We start from the raw sequence: 16575 nt of genomic DNA on the forward strand, positions 1-16575 counted from the left end.
TTCGCTAGTCGTTGAGCGTCCTCACACATTCCTCCGCGAACCCAAAGGCCTCAGCCTAACCAAGTCCATTGTGGCTCCCGTAGGGACAAGATAGCTTCCACTTTGGCCCTTCGCCGTGGGGTGGGATACAAAGAGAGACGGTGCGTGTGCGGAAAGAGAAGCGCCTCAACCCGAGGGGAGAGACACCCGGGACTATTTAAAAGCCCAACAACTTGCCGGCGGAAGGATATACTCACCCCCGCTTCCGCAAGAAAGGGGTTTTAACTGAGACGCGTCACTTCCGGCGAGCCTAACGAAGGGGAGGAAAAGGAAAGAAGAAGAAAAAAATAACAAACCCCCTGAAGGGGGAAACAAAAACAAACGGGAGGCCTGTTCAGCAGCGGGTGTTACGAGAGCTCCGTGGCTCTTTCTGAGGGGCCTCACTGCGCGAGGGCAGCAGCGCGTTTGTCTCCCGCTGGGTACCGGGATGTCCCTCCGCCCCCCGGCCCATCCTTGAGCTCCTCTGCCGTCGCTTCTTCGCCGCCCCCCTCCCGGCCTAGCCCATTCCCTCCCCGGTCCTGAGGCAGCGGCAGCAGGAACGCCAGCAGCAGCAGCGACGACGACGACGGCGCCGCCGCCGCCATCATGTCGGGGGACGACGATGGCCCTGGTGGGTCTCACTACGTGGCAGAGTTCGTGCCTCCTCCCGAATGCCCCGTCTTCGAGCCCAGCTGGGAGGAGTTCAGCGACCCCCTTGGCTTCATCGGCCGCATCCGACCCTTGGCCGAGAAAACCGGCATCTGCAAGATCAGGCCGCCCAAGGTACTCGGGGAGTGGGGGGAAAGCAGGAGCTGCGGAAGGGGCCAGGATGAAGGTGGGGCGTGTGTGTGTGTGTGTGGTCTTTGGAATTGAATATTGGCTTTCCTAAGAGCCGCTCTTTTCCTCAGTTGCCTCATCTCTTCGCTACCCCCCCGTCGCCCCCCCCCCCAAAAAACCAGGCCAACGCCACCAGCCGCCCTACACCTGACGGGTTGGCGATGCTTCGCGTTTGGAAGATGCCGAAAGAGCAAGGCTAGCCTTTGCTGCCCCTGTAGCGCTCCCGAGTTTTCAAAGGCCTTCATGCACACGATCATTCGTAGCAATGGCGTTTCTTTCGCGATGGGGCAACTCTTCCATCCATATATACATACACACGCTAATTGGATTTGAACTTTGGCCAAAAAAATAAAGCAAACATATCTCTTCGAAAAGTAAAAAAGAGCTGGTTATATACAAAGAAAAAAGGAGGAGCAGAAAATGGGAGGGAGAGAGAGAAATGAGGGATGGAGCCCCCAAGTAACACAAAGGTTTCATGTATCAATGATGTACAAGATGCAGTAGCTATGATCAAAACAATGAGATTACTTAGTTACTATATGCTGGGGGAGGATTTGAGTGCTGACCTTCTACATAGACCACCGAGGGTTGTATTGTTCCAATTTTTGTTGGCTCAGGATAGGATGCCCCTCAGGTTTCTAAGTTGTGTAGAAATCTCCATGAAAAACTTGTCCATGGCTCCTGCGTTAATGTAAGTTGGTTCAGTAAAATATGGTCTTGTTGGTATGTTATTTCTAGATAAAGACACAGGCAAAATACTGTAAGGCAAAGAAGTTTGATATAGTATAGGCTCTACACCAGTTTATTTAGGTATCAGTGTTAAAGACATAGTCTCCTTTGCACCCTTTCCCTATCTAGACTGTATTATACAGCTTCTGTAAGTTAAAACATTACCTCAATGTGTGTGGTGATTTTTTAAAAAGCCTTTTAGAGAGTTTAGAATTCTTAGTGCTCTCCTTAAACAACTCGATTAGTGCATAGAATCCAGTTGCTGCATCCTGCTTTGAATGTTGCTCACTCCCCTTCACCAGCCAAGGTCAATCTAGATCCTGTCTTCCATCTTTGTTGCTGCTTTTTCTTAGTATACAATCTGAACTAGATTTTGTGTTACTGTATGAAAGGCTGCAGTAGTTACACTTACCCTGAAATGATGTGATTTGGTAGAGGTTCTCTTATGTTCTCTCCTTTCAATCCCCCACCTTATAAACCTGGAGAATAGGAGAAGCAATACCTGGCAAATGCTTGTGCTTTTAGTAGCTGTGTGTGTATCTGTCAGGAATTAAGTAGGTGCTGGAAGAAGAGTCCTGCCAAAAGAATTGGCAACCCTAATTGTCACTTAAGAGAAGATTTGTCAGATTGTTTTTCTCTCCCTGATTCCATACTAGTGAGGAGTTTCTAATTCTACATGGTTTTAGAGGCTAAAGTTGTTTGCAATAAGCTTATAACTGATTTTTGAATACATGTATGGCACTTGTTATTGAAAGAAATGAATCCTGAAGTAGTATTGCAGCCCTTTTGGTCCACACTGTTGGGGTCAGGAAAGGATCAGTAACAATAAACACTGTAGTTCTGTTACCATATCGTGTTTAAATGTTATATTTTTTATTCAGGTCAATATTAAAGTATGAGTAGGGTTGATTATTATATTGCACTGTTAAAAAGAGCACATTGTTTGAATGTGATGACAAGGTTAGACTTCTAGTAAAATTGCAATTAGTTCAGTAAAGATTTTTACCATTTTGCAGATGATATTTTTGCTTTAATTTACAAGACAGACCAGTTGCAATTTAAAGAATACTTTAGTACAAAATAGTATAAATTACTTTTAAAACAGTGTAGCAGCGGAAGTAGAAGTCTAGTCATGTATTCAAATACTAGAAAAAGCTAACATTAAATTATGCAGCTCTTCTGCTTTCCCCCCACTAGCTATGCTTCTAGGAGCTCTATGTTCTTCTGGAATTCACATATTTGGCCTTATGGCATGTTGCTCTTGAAGCAGCTGCCTATTTTAGGACCACATCAAATACCTTGGATTGTCTGGAGTATCTGTTGGGGCCTAAAATAATAATAATTCTTTTCCATTTAAATGTCTTGCTCCTTATTAACTGCTTTAGCGTCTGCATAATGGGCAGGTTACATTGACATAATAATTAAAAACCTGTACTCAGTGATGAATAACTTGATTGATTTGTATTATTACAAGCTTGAAAAGCTTGAAATAGTATGTCACTCTGAATGCTTTTGTGACATATTAGAAGTGATAATGAGTTGAATCTAGAACTTAACATTTCACGAGAGGAAGCGCTCTCCTCTGTCTGATTTTTGGGAATCCTTCTCTCTCCACACCACAGTTTACCCATTCAGGTTTTTTAAAACTCTCTATGTAGTGTTTCCAGGTGGCTAGAGGTGCTGCTGTAGGAATGAGGGGGGCAGGAAAGTTCACTTCTACCAGCGCATTTGATCCAGCATAAATTTGGATCCATCCCTTTATTTCTTTGTTTATCAATATATGCCTACTATTTAGAACTTAAGTGTAACAGTCACCTGGAGAAATACTGTTTTCTACTTAAATGTTCTTTTAAATAATATTGGAAATTTGTAGTCGTTTGACTGGTTGTCTGTGGCAAGTGGCCTTTTTCACCTTTAGGCCATAATATACCACAAACGGCAAAGGGATGTGGGCAGACAGGCAAGTAAAATATTTTATGGGATCGTAACTTGTGTAGATGTATCTCAAGGCCATGCTAATGGACTGGAAAAATTGAGCTGCATTTGTTGAAGTCAGTATCTAAGTAGGGTTCACAACACTGTGAATGCTGGGGTTTGCTCTGCAAAGTGTCTCAGGCAGTTGTTTGTTCCTTGCATGCCTACATCTCTCTCAAAGGAGTGAATAAAAATATAAATTTTCTTACATCTCAAATTATGCTCCTGCTTATGTACATTAGTAACCCATATGAGTGCAGGCATTAGCAGAATTAGGGTCTCTTTTTTAAGACAAATAGATTCTCAAATATGCTGGCATTTTGACTTGTTACTATTGGTCAAAAATGAATTAACCTGATTCTTTCCCTGAAAACCTCTTCACTTCCTAGTTCAACCTAAAATATTTTCAACCTGACTGTTTGCATATAATTCAAGAATAAAAACACGTCTGTTTCTAAAATACAGAAAGATTGTTAGCTGTATAGTGCATTAAGTGCTTTGTTGAAAGTTTGAATCTTGAAGCAAACATTTCCTTTTTTCTCCTTAGGACTGGCAACCTCCTTTTGCATGTGATGTACAAAGTTTTCGCTTCACCCCACGAGTTCAGCGCTTGAACGAACTGGAGGTGAGATTCCCAACCACTGGCATAAATCTGTATAAATACACAAAGTATTAGGCCTGCTTCTTTAGATTTTGGTGAGGTTTCTTAATCATTGGCTTAAAAAGCAAGAAAAAAATATGAGAACATCTCACTTCTTCATCATTTGCATTGGCATGATTTGCGTAAAAATAACTCTCCCAAGTGTTCATGAATAGTCTTTTGTTGTAGTACCACATATCACTAAAAGAGCTTTTAAGGCTCTACTAGAAATATCTAAGAACCCTTGTCTGAAACATACTTCCTAGAGACAATATCCCTGTTTGGGCATTCCCTGTTGCATGAGTGGGGAGAGCAGAGGTGCAATTTTCAGCCCCACAGCCTTCGACTTTTCTTGATAGCCCAGTCCCACAACTTTCCATGTATTAAGGCTGACTTTCTGCAGTGTGAAGGCTGCTGTACTCATGTAGGTTCTTTGTGAAATTTAGAGCCCTGCAGCTTTTTTCTTGTAATGCTAACCATGATAAGTCCAAACATAACCACAGAACCTATCTAGCTTTCAGGTACTCAATACACTTCTTGCAAGAGACTCTTAAACTTCTGAAAAGAGGAAGTATGGAGAATCAAAATAAAAGTAGTGTTCACTGTTCTTGGATTCATCCCTCTCTTGCTCTGATCCTTAATGTTTCCCCCTGATTTATGTTGCTTTACAAATAGCATCTGCCAATGGTAAAGAAGACTTCAGGGTGATGGGGATATAGAAAGTTTGTCTTCAAATTTGCCTCAAGTACTCAGATGTTCATATCTGACATCAACTGAAATGGTCTTAGTTTTTGATATGACGTTTTCTGCTCATTAAGCTCGAGACTTTTGGAACAGTTGAGTTGACTGAGCATGTTGCTATTCTTTTCCTTGGGCAGTCTACTTCTCTCTTACCTAGCTTGTCTGATGTCCATCTGCTGCCTTGGTTTGTTATTAGGCAATGACTAGAGTGAAGCTGGACTTCTTAGACCAACTGGCAAAATTTTGGGAACTTCAAGGGTCTACGTTAAAAATCCCGGTAGTAGAAAGAAAAATATTGGATCTGTATTCATTGAGCAAGGTGAGTGGAGATGATAGTCAATCAAGCCAATTTTCCAACCTTGAATTGAGAACATAGCCCTGTGTAAATTATTCCAGTTTGTTTCCTTATGGTCTGAGCAATGTGCACTTAAGTAACAAGGAGTCTTGTTGCACAGGCTTTGGCAAGCATTCTAGCCAGACATTAGCTCTTTTAGTCTTTAAAGTATCATGAGGCTTGGGTTTTGTTGCAAAATACTAAATACTGTTGCTCTTAGGAAAGGGTTATATCTCTAAGGTAGGACATCTGTTTTGCATGCCACAGGCTCAATCAATGGCATGTCCATGTTGCTGCCCGTCAGTGTAAATAATACAGTGCAAGATGGACAAAAGGTCTGATTCAGTATGGCAGCTTCCTAAGTTCTGTGTTCCTAATTTACTTAAGGTTTGTATTGTACAACTTCTAATTTACTTAAGGATTATATTTCACAAACTAACTCATGACAAGCATGTAGATTCAGTGGCAGAAAAGTAGTAGTTTTATTGGGATAATTTGTGAGGTGTTTTTTTTAAAAAAAAAACCAACTCTATGATCCATGCTAAATAAAATGTCACTGATTTTAAATATGTCTGTAAGAAACGCAGGGCTCTCTTGTAGTCCTAATCTTTTATCTAAAATCTTTATTGAGTTTTGTTCATTTATTGCAATTCTATTCCACCCAATAGTCAGCTCTCTTTCCAAAGCTCAAGGTAGCTTAAAACTTTGTGTTTTGATTTTAATTTAGTATAATAAAAGCAAATACAAATAGTAGTTAAAAAAAGTATCTCAGGAACACAATAGCGCTCCTGCCCCTCATTGGCACTTTATTTGTTATTGAACGCCTTCTCAAACGTGCTTTGACAAATTCTCCGAATGTCATGAGGGAAGAACACGGGTTGGTGGTGTGCACAGCTATTGGCCCCTTTTGAGTGACAGTAGTAGTATTTGCAAAATTCCGTAGCATGTCATATTTGAATTAAGCAACTTGAAGAACTATATCACACAAGCCGGAAAAGGGAAAATTTGATTCAATTAATTTTTGGGAGCCAAATGCAAAATGGGGAAGAGGTTAGTGTTTCAGAGGAGGTATCTCTGGGCCTGACTGTGACTTTCTTTCATGATCTGTTTTTCAAGGCAAATAAATATAGACGTTATCGGGCCAGTGATAAGAACAGAGAATCAAATATTTCTAAGATGGTAGCCTTCACCATGGAAGCAGCAGACTATTTTACCTCATGCAGTAAGCTGCTGCTTTAAGACTCCTTTCTCAGAGAGTCTGCATACCGGTCACATACCCTAGATGTTCTGACTACCTGTTTGGCTTCACAGCAAGTTTTAATATTATTAAGACTGCTAGTTAGATTTTGCATACCTGTTTTGTGTGTGTTTCAGGTTGATCTTAGTAAGCTTGTGCTATTTCCAGCACCTCTGGGAACTCCTGCTTGTCTAGTTTTGGGCATCCAGATTTTCTTTATATGCATTGAGGGTTTTGGAGGAGGGAGAAATGAATTTGTTGCTTCTGCAGAAGAAATATCCATATGCCCTAAAGCAGAGGATATGGGATTTCTGCAGGCCTGTGACCTATATGTTTTAAGAATCACTTATATGCAGCCTTCTAAAAGACAACGTTGTTTCACTTCTATTTCAGATTGTTGCCAGCAAAGGAGGCTTTGAAGTAGTCACGAAAGAGAAGAAATGGTCTAAAGTGGCTAGCCGACTTGGTTACTTGCCAGGAAAGGCCACAGGCTCATTGCTGAAATCACACTATGAGCGGATCTTATATCCATATGAGCTTTTCCAGTCTGGTGTTAGCCTTATGGTGAGAGGGCTAAGATCTTAATAGGACTTAATGCAAGTTGCTGTTCACTATATACTAACTCAAGATTTTGCGTTCTTGTCCATTTCCCTTTTAGAAACAACTGTTCTGGTAACCTGGGCTATGTTGTGTGCTGTTGTGGTTATATCTTGTTACCATCTGTTTATATGTTTGTAGCGAACCTTGATAGGATGGGGACTTTGTTGGAAGAGAACCAAACAAGGGAAGGATTCTTAATTTTTTTTTGGCTAGGCAGCAGCAGTTGAGAACCAATTTTATTTAGATTTCATGGATGACTCTGTTCCAGATGACATTTGTAATGTGTCATTGCTGGCAGCCTTTTCCCCACCATTAGTGATGCACATTTTGAAAACCAGAGTCTGATGTCCTGGATCCAACCAACCTGGTGTCCTTCTGTGCTCTGATTCTTTAGGGCATCCAAAAGCCAAACTTGGACCTTAAGGAAAAAGTGGAGGTTGCGGACCTTGGCATTGATGCCCAGTCTCCCCCAAAGCAGGGTTCAAGAATGAACGTTGTGCTGAAGAGAACCAGACGTGTCAAGTCCCAGGTACCCAGATCACTTGGCCACTGTAGACAGAGTGCCTTTAGTTTTTGCACCAGTGCAGATGCATTGGAAATGCAACAGCCTTTGTCTAGCCTTGGCTCACTCAAAACATATTATGAGAAGTCTATCCTTTCAAAGTTCAGAAGTGGGTATGCTAGATAAAAGTGGCCTGACTAATGTTTCTCCCAGCCGACAAATAACTAATATTGAAGGCTTTTTTTTAGTGTGTTAGCTTCTCATATCAGTTTGAACTGGTGTAGCATGGTGACTAAGATGGTGAGCTAGGAAGTCCCTGGTCTTCACCTCTGCCATCACTTGGCTTGTGTGGCCTTGGGCAAGCCACCTTCTCTTAACTTTAGTGCCCCACGTGCTGCATTACGAGATGATAAACTGGTCTACCCTACAGGGTGGCTGTAAGTATTAATGAAATGTATGTTTTGAGTATTCACAAAACATACAAGGGCTACATAAATGCTAAATATGACTAGTTACTGATATGCACTATACCAGTAGAAATATGTAAGAGTAGGCATGGAGGAACTTGGGCTCACCTCAGGTGTGATAAGTAGACAACATTTTTTGTGGGTAGCATTATGTCTTCAGGATGCTCAGTTCAAGCCATGAAGGGGAGAAAGGGCTTGCAGCAGGAAGGGCAGTGTCTAAGCAGTGTCTGGTTCTTGTGTACAAATTCCCCATCCTTTCTGTTAAAATAACCATTTTCTTTCATGAGGGTTAAGAGTGTTTTCCTCAGGAGATGTGATTTTAAAAAAAGAATTATTTAAAATCCATTAAGGCCCAATCCCTTCCTTACAAACTGACCAAAACGAAAGAAAAACATATAGCTAACTCTGACAGCCTTTTCTCTGTGTTACCACTTTATGTTTGATGCGATTATTATACTATGCATTATGTTCTGTTTGAACCACCTCCCCCCAACTCTGTTAGCAAATACAATTGAAGCTGTTGAAAAAAATGAGGCAAAAGAAAAATGAACAGGAAGGATGGGAAAATGACTTTATTTGTAAATAGTATTTATATTTATAAATAAATTATTTATTTATAAACTTTATTTAAAAACTTTAAACTATTTGTTATAAATTTTAGTTAAAAGCTGGGATTCGCAGGCCACTGTTATGAATGTGTTCCAGTGGCTACTTGCTGGTGAGTCACTAGCTTGTAGATTGGAGTTAAGTTTTTGCTCATCCTGACTCTTTCTAGTACTTCTGAAATGGTATTCTGAACCGCCCAGAGAGCTTCGGCTATTGGGCGGTATAAAAATGTAATAAATAAATATTGATCTTTAATTATAAAGCTTAATAATATAGGTGACAGGTTACATTATTGAAGAACTGAATTCTTGGAATAAACTTGGAATAATTTGGTGTGAGATCTTCTTTTAGAACTGCCAGCACTGGTTACATGGCAACTTGGCCACACAGTCTTCCAAACCCAGGAATGCTTAGTTTTTGCTGGCGCTTGGCTGCTTACACTGATACAGGGATGGGAGTGGGGAGGGTGGTGCCAGTGCAGCAGAAATCTTCCATGGATCATGACCTAAGAGTTCAAGTTAATAGTAGATGGAAACTTTCCAGTAATTTAAAAAGTGATTCTCTGCAGGAAGGCATGCACATTCCAAGTAACATTTGTGTTTCTTACCTTCCTGACTAGTCTTTGGTTGTATTGTAATCAGGTTTTCTACTTTGATGATACATGTCAGCCTTGAAAATTGAACCGAAACATTCTTTGTTACTATTTGGAAGACTTCAGAAAAATCTCATGTGAAATTTTGAACAAAGAAAGTAAAAATGGAAAGGAGTCTTAATGTTCAAAACTCAAATCTTTATATTGAGGAGACTTTTTAATTGATTTTGCTTTATATACAACACTTAAAATGAATAGTGGATGTTACAATGGCATTAGGAATGGCGAGAATTGGATTGTCGTTTGAAATTATTGAAATATATGAGCATGAAAGAACCAGAATATGAAGTTAATAGTGACTGATATATAACAGATCACATGTTGGAATAAAGTACTTTAGATGCTTGAGTAGTGCTGCTTCTGTTGTCAAAATCCTATTAACCAAGTATCTTAAGAAAATGTGATTTCAGATGTTTTGTATCTTTTTCTGCTTGTTTACGTCAAGAAGGTTTAAAATGTGTTCATTGTTGGGTCTGTTCGTCTCCTAAATCAATCCTCATGGTTTGTCTTGTTTTGCTGCTGTTTTTGGAATTGGATATGTAAATTAGCTAGATGATTCCCAGAGGCACACTTTGGTGGAGTAGAATAGCTTTCCCAAGACTCTACTTAGGCCTCCCTCCAGACTCACGATTAAAAGTATTCTTGATCTTCTTTTTCAACTTTACTGCTCTGCATATAATGCGGTCTAGTAAGACATGTTTTTCCTGAGATATGTATTACATAACTAGTGTACAAAAGAGATCCCTCTTACATTTTAATAATTAAGGGTGGAATAGGCCTATTTTGGTTCCTTAGATTTGTATGTCCATTCTCCAGTTTTGGAAATTGTATGAACTACTCCAAGTAGTTTAATATGTATTTATTTACTTGTAGAATTTTGGTACTGCTTTTCCATATAAAATGTACAATGTAGTGTATAACAGGCTCAGGCAACCAAATCCTATTCAATTTTTTTTACAAAATAGCCGGGATGAAAGTAATTAAAACCTCAGAGTTTTCCAGCAGCCTTTTTGTACTGTTTCTTGTTCAGCTGTTCCTAAGCATGTTGTTGCTGTCAAAGTAACTCTAAGCTGGAATATTTTTAATTCGGTAAAACCTGTTTGTGTTGATAAAACATCAGAGAGGTACTGATTCAGTGGTGGAGTACATAGCTGCTTTTTGCATGCAGGAAGCCCAAAGTTCAATGCCTAGAATCTCCAGTTAAAAATAATTGGGTAGTGGATGATAGGAAAGACATCTGAAATTGTGGATAGCTGCTCCCTGTCAAAGTAAGGAATACTGGGACATACATATTAAAATAAATACATATCAAACTAAACTAAAAAATGGAGTTTCAGAAAAACTTGATTTTTTTGTAAAATTAGCTCAAACAGCTATTAAACAAATCCAGCCAAACTTAAGCACTTTTAAATTCTATGGTGCCCACATGCTTAACTCTTCCATTGAAATCAGTGAGACCTTAAGAGTGTTTAATTTCAACTAGATTGTGCCTTAAGATTTCAGTCAAATATTATATAGATCCTATCCTAAAACAGGCCAAACCTACAAATCTGACTGGCCTTGGAAGATAATCTAATTTTGTGGCTGGCAACTGATTATGACCTCTTTGGTTCTGGGAAGTGGCTGGGTCTCATTCCTATAGTTCTGAGCTTTAGGCCTAATCTACACCAAGCAGGTTATTGCACGATGGAAGCAGTATATAAAAGGCAGGAGCCACACTACTGCTTTGTAGCAGTATTGAAGGGCACTGACAACTGTTAGGGCCCATGACACATACCATATACTGCTTTCATATCACTTTCATAGTACAATTCTAGTCAAAACACTCTTTTAGAGTCAGCACAGCATTAAAAAAAGTCTCCTAAATACGATTGAGAGTGGGCTGCAGGATCATGGTTACTCCCTTGCCTTCTCTCTTTGACTCTAGTTAAGGAAGTAGGATATTAAGGCTAATATTACTGAAGAGCATTGTGTCTGTTTTGAGCTTCTCTCTTGCCTTAGGAATTGCTCAATTGGGGAAAAAGCAAGATACAATGTAGAGTGAAAAATGCTTAATACAATCTTATTTTTCTTACTACTTGTTGCCTCCAGACACTAGATGATCTCTTCTCCATCCATTTGGAGGAAGGTTCTTTTGAATTTAAATATCTTTTCAAGATTTTATGATGCTATTTTGGGTTTTTTAATTTTCATTTTTGTACTATCTTCTAGGAGAAACTCTCCGGGGAGTTCGCAAAAATTAAAACCACAAGATACAGCATAAAATATGGAAGCGTAAAACCACAATATAGTAGAACCAGAATAAAACCTAGCAGCAATGCAGAGATTTAAAATTCAGGTTTAAAACTGCAGAGCTAGAAGACTAGGGTGGTAAAATACTGGGAAAATAAAAAAGGTCTTCACCTGGTGCTGAAAAGAGTAGAATGTAGGCACCAGAAATGAATAAATTACTTAGCCTCTTGAAAGATGAATCCATTCCTGGATTTGTGAGGAATTGCAGATCGGAGCATCTTAACTAGAAACGAGGAAAGAAGCCTGTTTATTAAAGAAAAATATTGCTTGTATCAAAATGAAATGCATATGAAAACACCCAGGTCTGCAAAACTGAGCTTCATTAACACAGGCATATAATTAGTATGATATATAGTAGTAAATATAACATGAATTACATGCATTCTTTTTCAAAGTTGTCCCTCAATAAAAGAGTCTACCTTTGTTTTTAATCTTCATTCTGAGACTTCATTTAAAAATGCATTAGCTGATGACCCTGGTTTGTAGAAATGGGATAGGAAATAGATTCCTATTTTTAACCCCCCCCCCTTTTTGCTGTTGACGTTTTGCATCTGGGTACTATTCCAGGAAACATAAAATTTATCTGAAAGTTGTTAAAAGATGTTGATGGTAGTGATGAAACATATGTTGTCTGCTGAACTATCTGTTCTTGGCAGTGCCCCTGAAAAGACAAATGTGGAGAATGGGTTTGATCTAGCCCATAACTCCCCTGGTCCTTTACCATGGAACAGTTAGCTTCAGCATAAATACTAATAGTGTTTCAGCATAAATACTCATTTCAGCATAAATACTCATTTCAGCATAAATACTCATGTGATCTTGTTTTCAGGCAGAGGCAGGAGAGATGAGTAGGAACACTGAACTGAAGAAGCTCCAGATCTTTGGAGCAGGACCAAAGATGATGGGATTGGCATTGGGAGCAAAGGAAAAAGAAGGTAAACAGCAGCTTCTGAGGCCCCGCAGTTCAAATAGACTTGAGAGCCTGTTAATTTCTGTAATGCATTGATTTTCAGCTGATTGTTCACAAGACTGTTTAGTAGCTGGTGCAAAGTAATGACCTGGGCATTTCAAACCTTTGTAAAGCAAGGTTTCAGAGTCTTTGGTAAGTACCATACTGCAGGGTTGTGTGGATATGATCAATTGTCTCTTCTGGAAGCCAATGCAAAAGAAATTACTGTGAGGTTTCTAAGAAACTTTGTGAGAATTTGTCTGGCTAATATTCTAATGCAAGATGGTTTGAAAATCATGTGTCACCGTAAATCCTGGTTACATTTATGTTGGAAAGGATTTGGTGGTGCTTCTACTAATGTGGATCCTCCAGAATGTGTTCTCAAAGACAGGTTAAAATCTCTTTAAAAATAAATACATTATGATACACTGCTTGGGTGACTAGTGACTATGCAGGTCAAAAAGATCTCTGTGGTATGTCTTGCCTGGGTTTTCCATTCCCTCTCAAAAATGTACTGTTAAGAATATATGTACTTTGAGCTGGTAAAAGTTGTGGTCCCACCATCCTGGAATTTTAAATGGGATGTAAGTGGGAACTTTGGAATGAAAAACCAGGATGAGATGTATACAAATTTTGAGGCAAAGAATTGGAGGCCTTGAAGGAGGGTCCTGAGCCCTAGAAGTCCCACCAAATCTCTTCTGGTTCCATTACTTTACTATAGATACCCATAGTTCTCATGAACAGTTGGTAGGATTAGAAATTTTACTTATTTTAAGAATACAAAGGTTTGGCTCCTAGGATGCTGGACTGGTTGTGCCATTTTAGCAATGTAAATGTTGATTCCTATGACAATTGCTTAGTTCATTCAATATACTATTTTGGCTTTCTTTGGCTGTTGCTACGTTTAGAATGCTAGATTGACCATGTGCAATATTTGCAAAAAACGTAACTAGTACATCTCTCTCTTTCCAGATGAAGTACCTCGAAGACGCAAAGGTACCAGGTCAGAAGCTTTCGGCATGCAGATGAGGCAGCGGAAAGGGGCACTTTCTGTCAATTTTGTAAGTTTGCTCTAGAGCATGTAAGCATCTGTAACCTTGCTTCTTGTCTGGGATGGGAAAATGTGGGTGAATAAAGAAGGTTAACCCCGTCATTTGCTGAACGCTATAACACCAGTGTCATGGCTAGGCTGAGAACAACTTCTAGTTCGGCCTGTAGTTGCTGGAGTCTAATTCTTAGTCATGCTGTAGTTGACAAATTTTTACATGAACCTTGTAAGAGACACCCACAAGATGAGAAAAGTTGAAACTGTTGAGGGTTCTCTATTTTATTACGGTTAAAATCTTATATGGGTTTTGCTGAGTACTGTATCTATTAGTTCTGAGACTTGGCTATTTTTTATGCAGTATGATTGGAGGAAGTTATGGACTATTCTTAGTTTTATGCATTGATTTCAAGCAAGACTTTACCTTAGGGTGAGCTAACTGCATTGCTTCTAGGTCATTATTGTGTGTGATTAGCACTTCATGGAAGAAGCATATGTAAAAGCCCCTTTCAAATTTTGTTTGCGTAGTGTGTGTTTCAAGAGCAGAATGTGAGAAATTAAGGTCAATGGATGTGTCTAATTATGTGCCATCAATAACATGCACTAATTGTAATTCATATTGAGGAGATGATGGCTCAGTTCAGCTAACATGTTTCTCAACGGTGGTTTTAGAACTCCACGGTGGAGTTTTTTTTACACCACTGTTGAGAAATGTGTTGTCTGATAGGAAAACTCCATGCAACGGTGGAGTTTTTTTTAAACAACAACACCACTCCATGCAGAATATCCACACTGTGCAAAGGAGAGTTCCTGCACAACTGTTGTGTGGCGGGTTCTGTGGGGTCTTCCGTTGTGTTGAGTTTTATTTTATTTTTATTTATTTATTTAAGGATTTTTATGCCACCATTCAGCCAAAAAAGGCTCTCACGGCGGCTTACAAAAGTATTTCTTGACAGTCCCTGCCCACAGGCTTACAATCTAAAAGACATGACACAAAAGGAAAGGGGATTGGGAGGGAGGAGGAGGAGGGGGGAAGGAAAGCAAACTCAGGCACTACAATCTTAGTTGGAAAGTTCAGCAGTTACAGTTGGTAGCAGGAGGGAGGGGGCTCTCAGTTGGAGCTGGACCCAGGCACGGTGGAGAGGTGCCTGGCTGCTGCTTCCTCCCTCTCTGGTGGCCTCTGCAGTTGACTTTTCCCACTGGGTACAGAGTTCCCTGGCAAGAGCAGCGAAAGGAGCTAGTGTCACTCTAGGAGAGCCACCAGAAAACTGCATTGCAAAATTGTCAGACTACTAGTGTGATTGTACTCTGAGTCCAGAATTTAAGCTTTGAAGTTCTGACACAAGTTGAAATCTCTGATAGAGGCCTATATAATGTATCAATATGTTATAAAAACTGGAATGTCATGTAATTTCTTTAAAATATACCAAACCAAACATATGCATTGAAATAAGGAAAAATATGAAGTTATTTATTGGCCATAATATTGGAATATGCTGCTTTAGATATTTGTAATTTGAAAAAGTAACTAAAATAAAGCAATTCCAAGCAAATTAAAGCTTTCATTAGTATAAACATAAGGGAGATGAGAATGCTTTAACCAGAGGTTCTCCCTGAGGGCTGTTAAAACAGTGCCCTGAAAAATATCATGCCAACCCTGTAATGAGATCACAGCCAACGTTGATACCTTTCCTCCTTCCATTGCTGCCCTTGGCAGTTGCTCTTCATTTTGTGTGTTCGGTATACATAGAACTGTTTTCCTACCTGTTTGAGAATTACACTGGAGTTTTTTGTTTTTTTAAAGAGCCTCCTTATGGAGGGGGACTGTATGCTACATTAGATGTAATGGGGTAGGTTTGCCTGGCAATTGTTGTCTTATGCATCAGCATCATGAGACTGAGAAGTTGTCTTTTCTGCAGGTTGACCTATATGTCTGCTTGTTCTGTGGACGGGGAAACAATGAAGACAAATTGCTGCTGTGTGATGGGTGCGATGACAGCTACCATACTTTTTGCCTAATACCCCCTTTGCCTGATGTGCCCAAGGGTGACTGGAGATGCCCCAAATGTGTTGCTGAGGTACCGCTTTTTGGCATACTTCTTGGAAAATATTGGGGGGCAAGAATAAGTGGCTTGCCCCATCTTTGTTAGGTTGTAAGATAATGGGTGCAGTCCTACTTTCAGTGCCTGCAACTTGGCTGGTGGAAGCGGAGTTCCCCACCCCTGCTTCACAGAAACCTTGCTGAATGGTGAAGGCTGTGGAGAGGGAGGAAGGCACCTAAACAGAGGCTGGAGGGATCTTCCAGACTTTTTGGAACACTGCCTTCCACCTGCACCACAGCCCAACCCATTCAGAGTTGCCCGACCCTCTGTGTAGCATTTGGGGGATGGTGGGTGGGTGGGTGGAGCTTCCATGAGAAGGAGGGGTGGGAAATTCAGCTCTCTGCATTCAAATACAGGAAGCCACAGTCAATTGGGGTTTACGGGGGGTGGGAGCAGTGCAGTTGTCACACATGGCACTTGATGCACCTTGATTGTCATGCTTTTTCCTATCTGGAATGGGTTTCTACGCAGGCATTTTATAATGTTTGGAGAAGCCTTAATTCCAAGACACAGCTGAGCAAGCTCCTGCCAGAGCACTCGCTATAGCTGAGCATAGCTGCCAAGGTGACTAAGGAAGCTGTGGAACCTGCTCCTATGTGACCGCTCTTCCATATATTTTTCTCTAATCCAGGCTCAAAGATCAGATGTTCACCAACTGCTTCCTCCCCCCCCCCCGACTTTCCCCATCTGAAATGTATTGCAGCAGGCGCAGAAACTGAATATTTTGGGAAGCAAGTTCACCTGTGTGCCATCTCTGCTAAATGTGCTAACTGGCCTGACTCGCTTAATTACCTGGCTAGCTATAGCTATAATCTGGAGAAATTTATGAAAGTTTAATGTTTTCTTATAT

The 16575-nt window shown here is 40.2% G+C and overlaps 1 protein-coding gene across 4 annotated transcripts in view; it reads left to right on the forward strand.

Moving 5' to 3' along the window:
* The first annotated feature begins 278 nt into the window (after positions 1–278).
* KDM5A (lysine demethylase 5A) overlaps positions 279–16575 on the forward strand; it is a 55296-nt gene continuing 38999 nt past the window's right edge. For 3 of the 4 annotated variants that reach the window (XM_063134919.1, XM_063134920.1, XM_063134922.1), the window contains exons 1-8: positions 279–801; positions 4106–4183; positions 5136–5258; positions 6904–7074; positions 7505–7639; positions 12459–12564; positions 13551–13639; positions 15543–15701. In XM_063134919.1, the coding sequence (XP_062990989.1) occupies positions 625–801; positions 4106–4183; positions 5136–5258; positions 6904–7074; positions 7505–7639; positions 12459–12564; positions 13551–13639; positions 15543–15701 (1038 nt within the window). In that variant the 5' untranslated portion in view covers positions 279–624. The remainder of the gene's footprint in view (positions 802–4105; positions 4184–5135; positions 5259–6903; positions 7075–7504; positions 7640–12458; positions 12565–13550; positions 13640–15542; positions 15702–16575) is intronic. The other variant, XM_063134921.1, reaches the window with a different exon arrangement.

The sequence above is a fragment of the Elgaria multicarinata genome, chromosome 9 (assembly GCF_023053635.1).
Source record: "Elgaria multicarinata webbii isolate HBS135686 ecotype San Diego chromosome 9, rElgMul1.1.pri, whole genome shotgun sequence".
Classification (NCBI taxonomy): domain Eukaryota; kingdom Metazoa; phylum Chordata; class Lepidosauria; order Squamata; family Anguidae; genus Elgaria; species Elgaria multicarinata.